The sequence below is a fragment of the Bos taurus genome, chromosome 5 (genome assembly GCF_002263795.3).
Source record: "Bos taurus isolate L1 Dominette 01449 registration number 42190680 breed Hereford chromosome 5, ARS-UCD2.0, whole genome shotgun sequence".
Taxonomy (NCBI): Eukaryota; Metazoa; Chordata; class Mammalia; order Artiodactyla; family Bovidae; genus Bos; species Bos taurus.
Genome location: NC_037332.1, coordinates 55,885,991 through 55,903,077, shown reverse-complemented (window position 1 = coordinate 55,903,077; position 17,087 = coordinate 55,885,991). Strand labels below are relative to the sequence as shown.

Sequence of the window (17,087 nt, the reverse complement as noted above, 5' to 3'; positions counted from 1 at the left end):
TCGTTGGTATCAAACAAACAGCTTGTAAACCCAAGCTGGCCTAGATGCCACCCTGTTCCTGTTCAGTAGCCAGGCTGCAAGGTGGTTCCTCACAATTTCTTTCTCTTTCTTCCCCAGTTTCTAAGAGGGACTGAGGCCTCTTCTCTCAGCATGCTGCAAACCTGTGGTCTCTGATACTAACTCCCTCCCCAACAGCCCTTGTTGTTCGACTGTACTATGTTTGATGTCTTCTCTTACTCTGTATCTCTTTGTACCCTGTATCTATATATCAAAAGCTGCTGCTATGTCTCTCTCCTCTGTCTTACTCTCTAGTATCTAATGATGTATTTAGCAATTTCTAAGCATAGTATACCCTCCTCACTTGGGGCCATAGGGAGGAGGGTCAGTGTTTCTTCTCTCTCTCATATATGCGTCTCTCACACTGAGTGGTGTTAGTCATGGAGATGATTAAAAAAGGAAAATGGGAGCTAGAGGGCTGTGATCCTTCACAACACACACATACATACACACGCACACATGCATGCACACAAAGCCTTAAGCAGAAGAATGTCTTAGCATCATAAGATACAGAAATAGCCTCTTCCTCCCTCCTCTTCCACTTTTAGCACAGAGGAGGATAAGATGGAAGGACTGCTTAAATTATACAGAGAATTTTCTTTAGACACCCCTCACCTGAACCGAGGGGTTCTGGGTGTGCACCTCTGCCCCTTGAAGTCTGCCTTTTGCCTCCTCCTTCCTATTCCCCCTGGAAAACCAAGAACATGGACTGCTCAAGGGACCACTTCCCTTTCTCCCTGAAACTCCTTTTGACATTCTCTACCCCAGAGCTCCTGACTAGAAGCCAAAGCTGCTTAAAATGATTTTGCAAAGTTAAGGAGGCCAACCTATTCCCAACAGTCTATCAGATGGTTGCTCACCTGTCCACAGGGATAGTTCTAGCCAAGCAGAAGCAGTAGGATTGCTTCTTTGGCTTTGGGGGTAAACAGGCTGGAAAATTCCTAAGTGTTTTTTGCCACAGTGATGAGCTGGATTCCTTTCTCTGTCCCATATTGGGCTGCATGTTCTTCCACGTCTCCACCTTTTGGTGTGGGGGCTTCCAGTTCATTGGCAAAATAGCTATCTCGAAATGCCTTCCTTTCAGACTGGAGCCTGACTTTTCCCTGATGATATACATTAAAAAATTTTTTCCCCTAAGAATTCCTTCTATAATGTCCTTATCAGGCATTAAGTGCACTTTAAAGAAAGGGGCGGGGCAGCTTTTCCAGAGGTGGAGGAGCCCAAGGGCTGGACCCGGGATATGGGGGGCGGGGGGGCTCTCCTGCTCCCATGTAATTGACAGGATTATGGTTTTGTTTTCATATCCTTTCCTACCACATGGTGCTAAGGGGGCTTTCCAGGTAACTGCAGGGATGCAGAGTGGAGGTCACAAGCCAGTCCAAATCAAGAGAGAGTCCAGATAGCCTGTCTTATCTGGGATGGAAGAACAGGGTAGCAGACCACCCATCACCTAGTTTCTTAACCAGGAAAGAAAGCTCAGTGTGAGTGCCAGCTGGTAAATACAGGCTGTCGTGGCCCATGACTCCGTCAAGGGAAGATGTCCTTTCTCCCTTTACCTGTTGGGCCTTGCAGCAACTAGAGAAATGCAGGGAAAAAAATATACCAGAGGGGTATGGAATAAATCCAAGGCGGTGATATTCAAATGTTTTTCAGAACCAATCTTATAATAGAACCCTGAAATAAAGAGTAACTAGAAGTGACGCAGAGCTGGGCACTTTGCATTTTTACTGTTTGATGGGAAATGGTTCATTAGTTGAGGAGACCTTGAATGGTCCTAAGAGATCCTGAGGGTTCCTGTAGAGTAGTTTGAAAACCACTGCTCAGAGGAAAGGGATGTAATCTGGCTCCCCTGTCCCAAGCAAGGAGGGAAAGAGTGGGGTCAGTGAGCCACGCCATCTCCAGACCCCGGTGAAGAGGAAGGAAGACTCCTGTGTACCTGGAGACTTGTGCTCATATTGGCCTGCAGTGCCCCCAAGACTCCAGTGGATTTTACGTACTCTTGCCACCAAATGATTCTCTTCAAACACAGAAGAAAATGTGAATGTGTCGGGCAGATGAGGAGAGAGGTGACAGAGGGAGCAGCCTTCTCTTGAGCAAGATGTAAGGGAAATAGAATTCACTTACATAAATAAGGAACACACAAAGCCTTCATCAGAAGCTTCACTCGACCGTCCTCCTCCTTCCCCTCCCCTCACCCTCTCACCACCTTCCTTTCAGAGAGCCAGGGTCTCCACCTGGGGCACCTGGCCTGCTCACTCACTTCTGCCAAAATGTTGCATGCCAGCGTGGACGACAAACCAAACCGCACCAACCCCGTGTGTATTTACTTGATGTACATAGATATCTTTAAAATAAAATAAATTCAGTGATGACTCTCTGGTGTTGTAAATCTTTATCCCTCCCCAGTCTCCCTCCCTTCCCTGCAGGTGATGGCATTATGACAGTGTGGGACATTATGACAGTCTTCCAGGTGTTTTTCCATATAGTTACATGCAGGTTTCCCCTCCGCCCCCACTTGACAATATATCCTAGAGATCTTTTCATGTCAATATACATGCTTACGTCACTAAAAAATATACATATATTTTTTCCACAAACTCACCCTATAATTTATTCAACCATTCAATGTTGGTGGACACCTATCCAGGTTTTCTGTAATTTTTAACAACAATGGGATCCTATTTTCTTCCTTGTTCTCCCACAGACCACCATGAGCCCCAGCATCAGTTCCATCCCTCCCTTGCCAAGAGCTCAATTCTCTAGGCTCAAGATTGTTCACCACAGTCCCACTTCAAACCCCCCACTCCAGGACACATCCCTTCCTGTTGTCCCTGCTCTCACTTAAAAGCTTCTGAGGTGAACAGAGAAAACCCCACAACTAAAACACTGGGGCAGTTAAAAACAAAGAGCCACAGAGCTAACCCGGACCTTGGTGCTGGCTTAACATTCCTTCTGTGTATCTCTGCTCTTTTCTCTCCCACTTCCCAGAGCAACTGGTTGAAACCCTCCCTCCTTAAATCCCTTCTTACTCGCCTCTTAGGCAACAACTTTGTCTGTTCTAAAGGGTAAATTAAGGTGATGGAGTGTGAAATTCTTCATTCCCTCCCCTCCAAACACACACACCTACACACTTCTATCTACACAGATCCCTTTTGTTTCTACTTTCTGACAAGTGATAAATCTCCCTTCTCTGGACTAAATCAAGGCCCTTCTAGATATTCTTTCTTAAGGTACTTACACAGACTTGATAGAGAAAATAAAAGCGATGCAGTCTTGGGCAGTTTGCATCTTCTTTGTTAACTTCTATTTTAATGATTTTGACTCTTCTCCTTGGTAAGGTCTCCCTAAAAAGCGTGTTTCACCATGTCTTCCCCTATAAGACACTCCCTGCCAGGTTTTCTCATAACCAAATTTCCTGAAAAAGTCTTAAGCTTTCCCTTCCCTCTTTCTCACTTCCTACTCATCCCTCAGCCCATCCTGATCTGGCTTTTGTTCTGCTGAAAGTGCTTTCCAAAGGTCACTAGTTGTGGGACTCCTCTGATAGTCCAGTGGTTGAGACTCTGCATTTCTACTGCAGAAGGCATGTGTTCAGTTCCCCTTCTGGGAACTGAGATTCCTCATGCTGCATAACACACCAACTAAGAAAAATAAAAGCCCCTAGTTGCCAAAGACAACGGGGCACTTCCCCATTGTCTTGCACTGTCTTGCATCGCCTCTCCAGGACATTTGACACCGCTCTCCATTCCTTCCTTCTTGAAACTCAACTCCCTTGGCTTTTGTGACCCTGCTCTCCTGGCCCTTTTTATTTCTCTGGCCACCCCTTCTCAGTCTTCTCCCACTAGCCTCTCACATGCTGGTCTATGCCAGGGTTCAGTCATTGGACATTCCTTAGAGTTGTCATTCACGCCTACAGATTCCTCACAAAAATTAAACCCGTATTCCCAGCCCAGATCATTCTGCTGAACTCTGGGCCCAGATGTCCTGCTGCCCTCAGGTGCCCCAAACACTGTTAGGCAAAAGCCCGGGATTCATTCTCAGTGTCTCCCTCTCCCTCAAAGCCCACGTCCACTATGAATTTTACACACGTTATCAAACTGAACCTTTAGAAGCCATCCCTTTCTATCCCAATAGTCACTGTTTTAGTTTCTCACCTCGTGCCTAGACTTTTGCAATACTCTGGTCATCTTCCATAATGATGCCTGAGCGGTCTTTCTAAAAGCACAAAACCCACTTAAGGGATCTCCTACTTTTTAAACGAATGTTTTCAGGTTAGCCTCAGGCGGGAGGTTATTGCTAGAAACTGGGCAAAACTGGAAAGCGGCCACTTTAAAGCTACGAACCCCTCGACCATAGGGTTAAATCGGTCTAGCCCAAGCAGCAACCCCAACGCCTGGATAACTGGTCTGGGCTTCGCGGACCGCTCGCAGCCCTCAAGGGAAAAGGTTTCCGCGCTACTCCCCGTCGTCAGGTGAGCCCACCCACCGCGCAGGCGTCGGGGCGCGCGGGCCACCAGCAGGGGGCGGAGTCAACCTACCCCGCCCTGCTCTCGCGCCAGCGGGCCAGCCTCCGGTCACGTGACGGCGGCGCAGGTGAGCGCCGCTTCCGGGGTCGGGAACCTGCATCGCAGACGGTTCAAGCTTCCACTCGGTCGGGTTCCCGGGAGACTATGGCGTCCTCCTCGGTCCCGCCGACCGCTGTACCGGCGGCGACAGCGGCCCCCGGCGCGGGTTTCGGCTTCGCCTCCAAAACCAAGAAGAAGCATTTCGTGCAGCAGAAGGTGAAGGTGTTCCGGGCGGCCGACCCGCTGGTGGGCGTGTTCCTGTGGGGCGTAGCCCACTCGGTGAGACCCTGCCCCGGCCCAGCTGTGGCCCTGTCCTAACCCCTCAGCTCCTCCGGGCGTGTCTGTTCCCAGGCTCCCGCTTCCGGAGCCCATCGCGCTGCCACTTTTCCACCAGGCTGTCCCGGTCCCTGCCCACCTACCCTCAGGTGTCTTCCCCACCATACCTTCTTGCTGTAAAGCTTTTTTTTTTTTTTTTCTATTTTAACGTAGGCTTTGTCTTTTCCTCCGCCCTTTACTCCTCCACTCTGTTTCCTTCTTCTTCGTATGAAATCCAGCTCCCTGCCTCCTCCCAGTCAGTTCCAGCTTCAGCCCCAGGCCACGGAACCCGGCCGGGACCTGGCTCCATCTGGAAGGACTTTAGAGGGAGTGACTGTAATAGATTGGTGGCGGTGAGGTCCCCGGTGAGAGAGTGCGCGTAGAAGGGGAGCGGGAAGAGTAACTGAAAGGAAGTAACTGTTTGTTTACTCTCCTTTGCACCTTGCTTTCCAGCCGCCTTCCTTGATTTTGAAACCTTGGTTCTGAGGGGAAGCTCCAGGCTTCCTGGATCTTCTAATCCTGCATGTCCGTTTCCCTTCCAGAGGTACAGCATTTCAGGGAGGCTACCCTGCCCTGAGCCTAGTGGTTGCACTCAGTCAGCACTTGATGTGTATAAGCCTTTGGTCTTACCTGCACCCTTTTGCTGGCTGGAGTAATGGTATTTGATGTAACTGAGGGTCATCTTTGAATGAAGAGTTGGCTCAGGAGTTCTGGTGGACATTATGGTGCTGAACTTTAGAATCAGGGAGCTGTTTAGACGGTCGGCTTGGGAATCAGGAGGAGACCAGAGAGGCCAGCGCATCTCTGGTTCCTCAAGATACCTCAAGTGAAGAAAGCACAGCCATTGCCCTCCCTTCTCTCATGGCTGGAGTGGGAGGAGTGCAGTGATCTTGAATGTGACACCAAAATTTTAAAAATTCAATTTCCTTGAAACATTATAGTCATATGGAGTGTTGTATTATAGCCATCATATAGTGTTGTGGAGATGGAAGGGGATGGGGAAGAATACAGTTTTTGTCATTCTTAGTTTGGGGCTTAGGAAGTTATATGGGGTCTATCAGCTCCCTTTTGCATTTGTAGTCCCCAGGTCCCTGGATGGTAATGTCTTATCGGAGAGTATTCAGTCTACACCACTTGGTATGGGCAAGGCTAATGGAGGTAGGGCTTCCTCTCTTATCACTCATCCATCCATCCCTTTGGGAAGCTTGAGAAGGAGGGTTTTCCTTTGATAAAGATTGGGGAAATTACACAGAAGACCTGCCTCAGCTTCCCTAAATATGTCTACTTTAGTCCCAACACCCCACCTCCAGCCAGCACACATTTACTTAAAGGGTCTGGAATGGAGAAATTCCTTGAACATATGTCCTAGTGATGAGTCAGCCTGCTTACCAGCAGGTGGCGAGGAGGGGGCCATGAAGAACTATAGCTGAATTTTAGGCTGGAAATCTCTAGTGGCTTCTTCTTTTTTTTTTTTTTCTGGAGGAATATGTTCTGTCTTTTTCTACTGAGAATGAGAGGAGCTGGTTTTTCATGGCAGCGTATGGGATTTAGGTTAGACTGAATTTCTGTTGAATGATCAAGTAAGAAAAGGCAAGGCATCCATTTATTCAGTTAATAAACACTTGGGGACCACTGTGTGCCAGACATTGTGCTAGTCACCTGAGAGATGTAGATGATGAGAACTGGCCCCTATGAGAGCTCACAGCCCAGGTGGGGAGCTCATATAAACTAGCTGTTAGAGTCAAGTGAGAAGTGGACTACTAAGGCTTCGTGAAAGATACTGTGGCACCCTTATTAGTCACTGGGGAGAAAGCACATCTCCTGAGCATTTCTTGGTACAGGAACCCCCCTTCCACCCTGATATTAGCAGACTGCTGATTCTTGGGGCTGAGGAGAGCATGTGGTGCTTGCATGCTTTGGGCTGTGGGTTAGCTTTACTTTAGTGAACAAACAAGCTCATATCCTCTGCCTGCCCGCATTCCCTCAGAAATTTTTCTCTTACCTTACATACAGGCAGGTGGGGACCTACTCAGAGAACTGGGGCAGAGTGGTCTGGAAGAACAGATCCTGTTTGTAAGAAGATGCCTCCTTCAGGATATGGACATTTCGTTCTTGCTGCTGTTGACCCCTCAGAGTCCCATTAACTCTCTGTACTTTGAAGATGTCTTTTGTTTTGTTTCCAGTGGAGCATGGAAATGTTTGTCTTGAATGTCTTGAGTCTGCTGAGGGTTTTTTTTTTTTTCTAGAATTTCTCACAGCTTTAAAAATAATCCAGAGTTGCTTACAGAGTTTGCCTAATATAAAATGACTGTTGTGAGCATGAAGTTCCACGGGGGCGGGAGTGTGAGGGGCCATGTGTGAGGGTTGCTTGCTGCAGGCCTCGCTGGGCAGCAGAAGACAGCATATACTCACCTTTGTCAGGCATATGCGTAACCAGGGTATTTAAAGGAATGAGGTGGTGGTTGTTTAGTTGCCCAGTTGTGTCTGACTCTGTGATCTCATGGACTGCAGCACTCCAGGCCTCCCTGTCTGTCATCTCCTCATGGACTGCAGTATGTCAGGCCTCCCTGTCTGTCATCTCCTCATGGACTGCAGTATGTCAGACCTCCCTGTCCACCGTCTCCCAGAGTTTTCTCATGTTCATATTCATTGCATCGGTGATGCCATCTAGCCATCTAATCCCCAGACGCCCTTTTCTCCCTCTGCCCTCAGTCTTTCCCAGCACCAGGGACTTTTCCAATGAGTCGTCTTTTTGCATCAGATGACCAAAATACTGGAGCTTCAGCTTCAGCAGCAGTCCTTCCAGTGACCCTTTTCTGACTCTTTCCCAGACAGTGTATAAGTAGCTCTCCACACACCTCCTCACTGCCTTCCCATTCTTATTCTGACTGATCAGATCAATGAGCTCAGCCAGGTGCCTCCCCCGGTGATGCTGCTGCCAGATGACTTTAAGGCTAGCTCCAAGATCAAGGTCAACAATCACCTTTTCCACAGGTATGTGGGAATCCCTGCTCTTCTCTTGTCAACCTTCCTAGAAAAGAGAAGAAATCATTTTAAGAGTTAAGGTTGAATGAGTTGAAGGTTTTAGATTTAGAAGGCAACTTACAAGTTCTTACTTTATTGCTTAAACTTCTTCCCAATGCAGAAATTCAGTATTTTTTAAAGAAACCACTAAAATAATTTCCAGTGTTCCCTACACACTTATCTACGTGTACTAGTTTTCCTTTCCTCAAGCCTGAAAATTCCACAGTGTAAATACATGTAGTTGTCATTACCATACTTCTGAGAGGTACTCCCTGAAAGAAATACCTGAATCCTATAAGCCCTCCTAATATCAGAAGGTAGTATTCAAAACCTGTTACTGATTTAAGGATGTCTCTGACTTGCTTGAGATTTGGGAAATGCTGCTGTTTGGATGGGCAGTAGATCCTGGCTCTGCTTAAGCCACTTACCAGTCATGTGGTTTAAGCAGGTCACTCAGCCACCCTAAGCCAGTCTCTGTTTCTATAAGACGGGAATAACACACTTATAAAAGACGTCACATGGGTTCTATGAGAATCAAATAAGATAATATGTGTCAAGGTGTTTTATAAACTGTCAAGCCCTTTATAAATGTAAGATAATATTGTTACTTTGTTTTCTTATCTTGAAAAAACCCCTATTGCAGGGAAAATCTGCCCAGTCATTTCAAGTTCAAGGAATATTGTCCCCAAGTCTTCAGGAACCTGCGTGATCGATTTGGTATTGATGACCAGGATTACTTGGTGAGTGTCCATTTTGGGGAAAGAGTAGGCCTTTCTCCCTAACAAGGGGATTCCTTGGAACAGTAATGTTTGGAGAAATGAGGACCTTCACAGGTATTATTTACCTTTTTGTGGTCATTACTATCCTGTGGTTAGGCATCTTCAAAAATCTGAAGAAAGGTATAAAGCCCGTCCTTGGGGAGAAATGTAGATGCATTGAAATTTTTGCTGCTCATTTCATTCAGTCTATATATGGACACTGGATTTAGAACCCTTTTTCATCCTCTTATGCCAGGGTTTTATCTACTTTCAAATGTGTTCAGTTGACCACTGTCCTATGCATTTATATATAAAGGGGGAGGAAAAGAGCTCCTAGCCTCTTCTGTGTCCCCAGGTATCCCTTACCCGAAGTCCCCCAACTGAAAGTGAAGGCAGTGATGGTCGCTTCCTTATCTCCTATGATCGGACTCTGGTCATCAAAGAAGTATCCAGTGAGGACATTGCTGACATGCATAGCAACCTGTCCAACTACCACCAGGTCAGACCTCTCTCAGCCTCACTCTTCCCTTCCCCTCCCTACTCATTGCTCAGCTTCAGAGCACTTGGGAGACTTCCTATCCCTCTTCCTCCCTATATAGCCTATAGCACTCAACATCATGTTTTTGAAAAACAAGGCATTTCAAAAAGAGAGCCTTCACATACCTATTTGTGTTTGATTAAATAAGAGTTTAGACATCTTCCTTCTCATTTGGTGCTTCTAATCTAAAGCCACTGTGAATTGATAGATACAAAAAGGGTACGTGAATAGCAAAGTATAAATTTCAGACTAAGTCAGAGTTAGACGAAGTGCCAACATCAGATGTACTATCAGGAATAAATGCAGTTTGGGGAGAAAACCACGGTGATTATACCATTGGGATAGATTGGAGGGAAGAAGCCATGATCATAACCAGCCCTAAGTGAGATTAGGGAAGCTATTCTGTCTGAGCAGATGAATTTGGAATATGAAGTTTCTGGAATATTTTGGGAATAAAAAAGACCTGAATATCTTTCTACTGAAGGAAAATCTCACCAAAATCAATGAGCAAGGAATAAATGAAAGACTCTAAAAGAGTTTTTGGTTATTCAACAGCTAACCTATGTCTGTTGTTATTAGGTCCTATGTCAGACAGTAAAGAAAGAGGTGAATGAAATGGCCGTGGCCGTTGAGGATCTCTTGTTCTAATGGCAGAGACTGGTAAGCTAGCATTAGTTAAACACACGACACGATGTGTGCAGGCAGTGGAGGTATGTAGAGAATGCTCTGGGTGGGTAGAGGAAGAGCATCCCAGCTCACCTGGAGCAAGGGGTGTATCTGGCAGGCTCAAGGAGAGGTTTTAGAGGGAGTATCCTAGAGTTGATTCATGCATGACTAGTGGGGACCAGGCATTGGACATGGTGGAAGAGAGCACTCTAGGCAAAGGAAAGCAGCACTTGTATAGGCACAGAGCCATGAATGAGCTTGATGTTGCGGAACTGCAAGAAATTCAGTGCGACCAGGATGAGGTATTGAGGTAAGGACAGTTAGGCAGGAGCCAGGCAGTGAGGGCTTTATAAGCCACACAGAGTTTGGGCTTTATCCTGAAAGGTGGTTTGCAGCAGAGTGATGTATATGTCATTTAGAAATAGCCCTGTGTCAGAATTTTAGAGAATGGATCATAGAGGGGAAATACTGAGAGTGGAGATACCAGTGAGAAGTTAAGTGTTATAGTCCAGGTGAGAAATGACATGGGCCTGGAAGGGTGATGGTAGTGGAGGTGGAAAGGAAGACCTTTGGGAGAATTGCAGGAATTAAGGCAAAGGGGCTCCAAATTCCTGGGTGCCCCGTTGGGAAGCAGGAAAAGAAACAGGTCTTTGGAAGGAAGACAATTCTGATTTAGGCGTGTTGAGTTTCTGATTTCTACAGTTCATCCGGATACAGATGTCCTGTGAGTGGTTGGGGTATGGAGTTCGGGAGAAAGAATCAAATATCTTTCTAATTTTAGATTTCTTTATAGTCTAGATTTCAGAGCTACAGGTAAGTAGATGGTACTTATCACCATGAGTATAGATAAGATTATGGAAATGTAGAGTGAAATGAAAAGAAGGTTGAGGACAGAAACTTAGGCAAGTAAAGAGTCCATAAAAGAGACTAAGGGATGTTTTTTTTTTTTTTAAACATGATTGCCAAGTTTAATTCAACAGCTCCACTAACTCCTGCCTTGTAAAAATAACAGAATGCTCCTCTCTGAGGTACACTGTGATGTGAGGCCAGGTTTGTTGTTTTTGATATAGCTCTACAAAAAAGTTGACGTGAAATGCACATAAAAAAAGTTTTAAGGTTTAAAAAATACAGACTAGTAATTTATCAATACACCTTGGAGGTTGAGAATAGGATACTAAGATTTAATAAATCTTCAAATACAGGCAGTCCCCAACATACAGAGCATTTTCCAAATACAAATGGCCTCTCCCATCAGGTTTAAAGGAGCAAAAACCTTTTCTTCTGCTCCTCCAAGTGACTAGACTACCCAGGCTCTCTAAACCCACAACCACGACCCCAAGGAAGGAAAAGAGGAGGGGAGATGGGGACCAAGTAAGGCCACGTGGTCACTGCTGCCCAGAGACTCTGTTGTGGTTGTTTTTCCTCCTTCCCCCAGGCCTTGGTCCCCAGCTCTGCCCCAGAAGTCCTTGCCAGGGGACAAATCTAGAGAGCTCCTACCCTCATGTGACCGGTGAGGCTGAGGCTGAAGCCCCAAGGGCCAGCACCACATTTGGGTCTTCTTGGTTGGAGCTGTTGGATGCTGTTAATGATTTATGCCCTACTTCATTCCACATAGGATTTGAGGACAGAGGAGTGGTGTGATGGGAGCTCAGGCTGGTCAGTAGTATCAAGTGCCAGCCAGTTGAAATATGACAATGACAAGATGCCTGTTTGAGTTGGCAACTGAGGGATTTGAGGCAGTGAAGAATAGAGAAATTTCCGAGGAGAAATGAGAGTATAATCTGATTTCATTGGTTTGAGGTATGAATGAGAGAAAATGGACTGATAGCTGACTAATTTTCTGAGAAGGTTGGCTATGAAGAACAAGGCAGCAACACAGAGATGGTAGCACTTAAAAGGGGATTTTTTTAGGAATCCAAATTACAGGCCATCATGCAAACGTTTTTATTGTGGGAATCTAGCCCACCAAGAAATATTAGCCTAGGTAAAATCATTCTGTTGATGTAATTTCTGCTCCTGGTTCTATGAATAAAGAGGGTCAAAAACAAGGATAACAACACCTACCTTCCCCATCTCAAAGAATGATAAAGATCAAAGGAGAGAAGGCACTTTAAGAGATAATATACATCTGGGATAAATCAGAGGAGATGAGGATTCAGAAACTGCCTGGATAACCTGGGGCATCTTCAGAAAGCCCCACACCACTTCTGACCTATAACCTGTCTATGTGAAGTTTTGTGGCTCCCTATGGAATAGGAGCACTTGAATTCCCATCCCTGAGCTGTTCATCTCTCCTGCTTCCTCCCTCCCTCCTACCCCAGTACATTGTGAAATGTCATGGCAACACATTGCTGCCCCAGTTCCTGGGGATGTACCGGGTTAGCGTGGACAGTGAAGACAGCTACATGCTCGTGATGCGCAACATGTTTAGCCACCGTCTTCCTGTGCACAGGAAGTATGACCTCAAGGTAAGGAGAGGAGGCGATGGGGAGACTCCTGATGGCCTGAGGCGGGGAAAGGCCAGGGAGGGCACTGGATGATTCATTTTAAAGGAAAGAAGGCTGTGGGTTCGAGGACTTGTCTTAGGAGGTAGGTTCCGACTGTTCCTTTAGCCTTTTCTGCTGACTTGGTCTTTGGATCTCTCCACAGGGCTCCCTAGTGTCCCGGGAAGCCAGCGATAAGGAGAAGGTGATATAATTCTAGATGACAGGGTGTGAGGGGTGGGGGAGGGTAGGTGAAAGGGATCTTCTTAGGATAAAGAGGTAGGGATCCTTGGATATTAATTCTTATCTTAAACCACCAAAAAAGAGAAATGTAAACTTTTCCTGATCCAGGGACTTTTTGGAAGGGGCAGTGGGAAGGGCCTTTTTGTCACCGTCTTGGATTTGGGAATGGGTGAAAATGCCAGACTTCAAGAGCAAAATGCTCACCGACCACCTCCCATTCTGAGCTTTCATTCAAGCCAGCTGTCTGTGCTTAAGAAGAAGAAAGAAAAGTCAGAATGGAATGTGTGAACTGAAAACCCTAGGTAGAAAGTAGTGGGGTGTGATTTGGGATACAGATGCAGTGACTAAGTCTGGGGTCACCACTAGAGGCAAGAACAGACTCTGGGCAGCCTCCCAGTGTAACGTCAAGTGAGAGGGGTGGCCCCTCTCCCCTAGGGGCCCCAGAGCGAGAGACTGAGCCCTACATAGAGCAGGGTTCACTGGCTGAGATGGTAGGGGAGGACTGTATTCCCAAGATGTCCCTTTACCTGTTCTCAGGTTAAGGAACTGCCCACGCTTAAGGATATGGACTTTCTCAACAAGAACCAGAAAGTTTATATTGGTGAAGAGGAGAAGAAAGTCTTTCTAGAGAAGCTAAAGAGAGATGTGGAGGTGATGATTGGGGTGCTCTGGGAAATGACTTTGCTTCTGTTTTTTGCTTCCCCCTGGGCAGCTGTCCATTTACAATATGAGGGAACTCATCCCCTTCCCTTGGGGCTCTCTGCCTATAGGGGATTTGGGCTTCCCTGATCAGTTGGTAAAGAATCCACCTGCAAGCAGGAGACCCTGGTTTGATTCCTAGGTTGGGAAGATCTGCTGGAGAAGGGATAGGCTACCCACTCCAGTATTCTTGGGCTTCCCTTGTGGCTCAGCTGGTAAAGAATCCACCTGCAATGTGGGAGACCTGGGTTCAATCCCTGGGTTGAGAAGGTACCCTGGAGAAGGGAACTGGCTACCCACTCCAGTATTCTGGCCTAGAGAATTCCATGGACTGTATAGTCCGTGGGGCCCCAAAGAGTTGGACAAGACTGAGCAACTTTGACTTTCATGAAAACCTAGAGGTGACCTTTGGAGGGGGTGGCTGGTATGAACTGAAAGAATGATCTTAAAAGAATTCTTTAAAAAACAATGATCTGAGATACCAGGATATTTAGGCAATAAAGGGCAATGGTATGCTCCCAACCCTCCGTATTTACACTTCCTTTCCCCAGGAGGGCCCTGGATAGTCAGAGAGGGAGGTATAAGGGTGGTACATGGGAATGGAGAAAGCCACCTGGGGGTTCTGACCTGCCAGTGGGGTCTCAGTTCCTAGTGCAGCTGAAGATCATGGACTACAGCCTTCTTCTGGGTATCCACGACATCATTCGGGGCTCTGAGCCGGAGGAGGACGGGCCGGTGCGGGAGGAGGAGTCAGAGGGGGATGGGGACTGTGGCCTTACTGGGCCTCCCGCTCCGGTGGGCTCCTATGGCACTTCCCCTGAGGGTATCGGCGGCTACATCCATTCCCACCGGCCCCTGGGCCCTGGAGAGTTTGAATCCTTCATCGATGTCTATGCCATCCGGAGTGCTGAAGGTGAGAGAGAGTCTGGAAATTTTAAGGGCAGGGAGGGTAGTCCCTGGGGGACAGAGACCAGGGTGGTGGATGGAGAGGCTGGTTAGCTTTTCAGAAGAAATCTGACTGGTTCCTGAGGGGAGGGAATTGGGACTATACTTGGTCTTCATCGCTGGTCTCTCTCCCCAGGGGCCCCTCAGAAGGAGGTATATTTTATGGGCCTCATTGACATCCTGACACAGTATGATGCCAAGAAGAAAGCAGCTCACGCAGCCAAAACTGTCAAGCATGGGGTGAGGGTTCCCTGAAGCCTTTCCTTTCCTGTCTTGACTATTCAAGAGCCTCTTGTGCCAGAGCAGTGGGGTGGCAGAAGGATGAAGGGCTGGGTATGGAAATGGTTGGGAGTGGGAAGAAGGGGAGGGCAGGGAGCGGGGGAGGGCTGTGGGGACTGACACTCTGTTCCACACCTTCCTCTCACAGGCGGGGGCAGAGATCTCTACTGTCCATCCTGAGCAATATGCTAAGCGATTCCTGGATTTTATTACCAACATCTTTGCCTAAGAGACTGCCTGAGTTCATGGTGACTGCTGCTCTATGTGTCCGGTGGTTGGGGTCTGAGAGGCATGGGGGAATTGTGGATGTTTTGGCCACTAACTTCTCTTCCTCTTTTGCTAACTTCAGGCTACAGTCTGCTTCCATCCAAATAATTCCATCTTGTTGAGTAGGCTCTTCTTGGCCCTCAGAAATACCGATACATTGTTTTCCCTCCCCTTCCTTCCCTTTTCTCCCTTCCCTCTTTCCTTTCCCCACCAAGTCGCTTGCTTCATTAGAGTGTTTACTATCGACTCTCTCCCAAGTGCCTTGATCTTTGTAAAATGTCCTGTTGTTTTCCATAACAGAGGAGGAGCTGGGGGAAGGGGGTTGTTGGCCATCTTCAAGACCTGACTGGACAGATGGACCTGGCTCAAGCAACTTACTCTGGATGCACTTTGCTGTGTGGGATGAACTAAGAGTATCTGAATTTTGCTGATAACTTTATAGAACTTGTTGTGGCATGCTTCCTTCCTAATAGGCCCTGAGATGGAAGATTTTCAAGACACTACAGATGTGGGTGCCAGCATGCACACACACATTAGGATATGGCCAGTCTTACCCAGCTGGGGTGGAGAGTGGTTGGTGGGCTGGCAGCTTGTGGAGGTGGGACCTATGAGGACTCCTGTGATTATTTAGGGAATTGGAAGTCTCTGTTGAGGGTTGACTACTCCAATCTCTTCCCTCACTCCACCTACCCTCACTAAAGATGGCCACAGTGTTGAATCCTGGGTGAAGCTGTTTGACTAATGCTGCTCTTCACCAGGATCTCACATCCTTCCTAGGGCCAGATCCCTTCAGTGGGGGTGTGGTCAGTTCTGGAGGCTGGACGGATGAGCCAAGGGAGTAAGGTTCACTCCCTGTGTTGAATTTCCTTTCTTCATGTCTAGCCATCCCGGAGGTTTTAGTCCCAGCAGAAGGGAATACCTCTACTTGGGTTAACCCTGGTCATCTCAAGAGAATGGAAGTCTCACATGGGGGAGCGTCCTCCACTCCCTGAAAGTATGCCCCTTCCTCCCCTGCCCCTTCTCAAACCCTTTTCCCAGTTGGATTTGTTATTCTGTTCTTTTCTGTCCATCTTAACTGCTACTGTGTCTCCCAGGGGACAGATGGCCCTCTTTGTCATCTTCACTCTCCACCCCCAGAGAGGAGTCAGAGCCATAACTCAGTCACCCAGCTCTCTCCAAAGAGAGTTGAGCTGATGCATGATATTCTCAGAATGCAATGGACCCTGATGAGCTGGGATAGTTCCCTTCCCCACAATTCCTCTGGGGCTCAGGCAGCCATTCTTGTGATCCTGCATCTCCCCTGAGGCTTCTGCATTTCTCTGGAACACAAAGATGGGGTACCAGCAAGTGGCCTCTAGGGATACAAAGACTCTGCTCTGTATCTGACTGGACTGATCTGTCTCATAAGAAGTCATGAGGTCATAAAGGAGAATTCCTCCTGCCCCTCCATCTTCTCCAAAGGAAGTAACGAGGAGTCCCCGGTTGAGGATTGGAGCCCCTATAAAATTTTCCTGGCAGGAGCCTCATGAATCTTTTTCATTCCACCGTCTACCTTTCCCTTGTTGAATGCAATAAAACTCCATGACACCAGCAACTTTGTTTAGAAATGGGTTTTCTGACCCATTTCTGGCTGATGTATTCATAAGCATTATGGTTTTCATTTGTTGCTTCTGTTTTTCATCTTTTTTTGTTTTATTAATAAAAAGATCTCATGTATTTACTCCCATTGCTGTCACTATAAGGAAAATAAATTATTGAACTCAGTTTCCTTCAAAGAAATTCTTTTTCTCCCCCACTCCTCTTTTTTGGAAGCCTGGGCTTAGGGGTGTAGTGACAAGTAAAGAACTCTGATCTTTAAGGTGTTGGGTCCCTAAGGATGTGGGTTTCAAGATAGATGGCTGTGAGCTTAAAAGGTGGCAAGGAGTGTGCATGGGAATGGAAGACATTCCCCAGTTTTGCATGAGTCAGCTACAGGGGGGCCAGGGACAAATGAGGTGATGTGCCCCCCCCCACCCTCCACTTTCCCCAGGGTTCTGGGCTAGATCACATTCACATCTCTAAAGGTGAGCGAGTCTTAACAGCACCAAGCACACAGGAGCTAAAGGAGAAGGAATCCAGTGTTTCCCCAGGCTTCCTGGGAAAGATGTCCTTTGTGTGGAGGACAGGAAGAGTACATCAGGGTCCTGGGAAAGTAAAGAAGGAAGTGACCAGCCATCCAGCTTGGAGAGGGAGTGAAGAAAGTGGGTGGATCA

General features: G+C 47.2%; 2 protein-coding genes across 4 annotated transcripts in view; both read left to right on the top strand.

Annotated features, from left to right (window-relative positions):
- KIF5A (kinesin family member 5A) overlaps positions 1 to 2,429 on the top strand; it is a 29,161-nt gene extending 26,732 nt beyond the window's left edge. For both annotated transcript variants that reach the window (XM_005206564.5, XM_005206563.5), the window contains one exon: positions 118 to 2,429. The gene's annotated coding sequence lies outside the window, so the exon portion shown is untranslated. The remainder of the gene's footprint in view (positions 1 to 117) is intronic.
- A 2,213-nt stretch (positions 2,430 to 4,642) lies between these two features.
- PIP4K2C (phosphatidylinositol-5-phosphate 4-kinase type 2 gamma) lies at positions 4,643 to 16,599 on the top strand. Of its 2 annotated transcripts, NM_001076196.1 has the most exon segments (11): positions 4,697 to 4,897; positions 7,830 to 7,927; positions 8,601 to 8,697; positions 9,071 to 9,214; positions 12,241 to 12,387; positions 12,569 to 12,607; positions 13,183 to 13,296; positions 13,990 to 14,257; positions 14,426 to 14,529; positions 14,717 to 14,816; positions 15,136 to 16,598. In NM_001076196.1, coding segments are annotated over 10 exon segments (1,266 nt in total). In that variant the 5' UTR covers positions 4,697 to 4,723; the 3' UTR covers positions 14,798 to 14,816; positions 15,136 to 16,598.
- The last annotated feature ends 488 nt before the right edge of the window (positions 16,600 to 17,087 follow it).

Excerpts from the sequence above, each read along its gene's own strand:
- PIP4K2C (XM_059886627.1), top strand. The coding sequence starts at position 4,724 with ATGGCGTCCTCCTCGGTCCCGCCGACCGCTGTACCGGCGGCGACAGCG. Across the intron at positions 9,215-12,240 it reads ACCTGTCCAACTACCACCAG|TACATTGTGAAATGTCATGG; the intron begins GTCAGACCTCTC and ends CTCCTACCCCAG. Across the intron at positions 12,388-12,568 it reads ACAGGAAGTATGACCTCAAG|GGCTCCCTAGTGTCCCGGGA; the intron begins GTAAGGAGAGGA and ends ATCTCTCCACAG.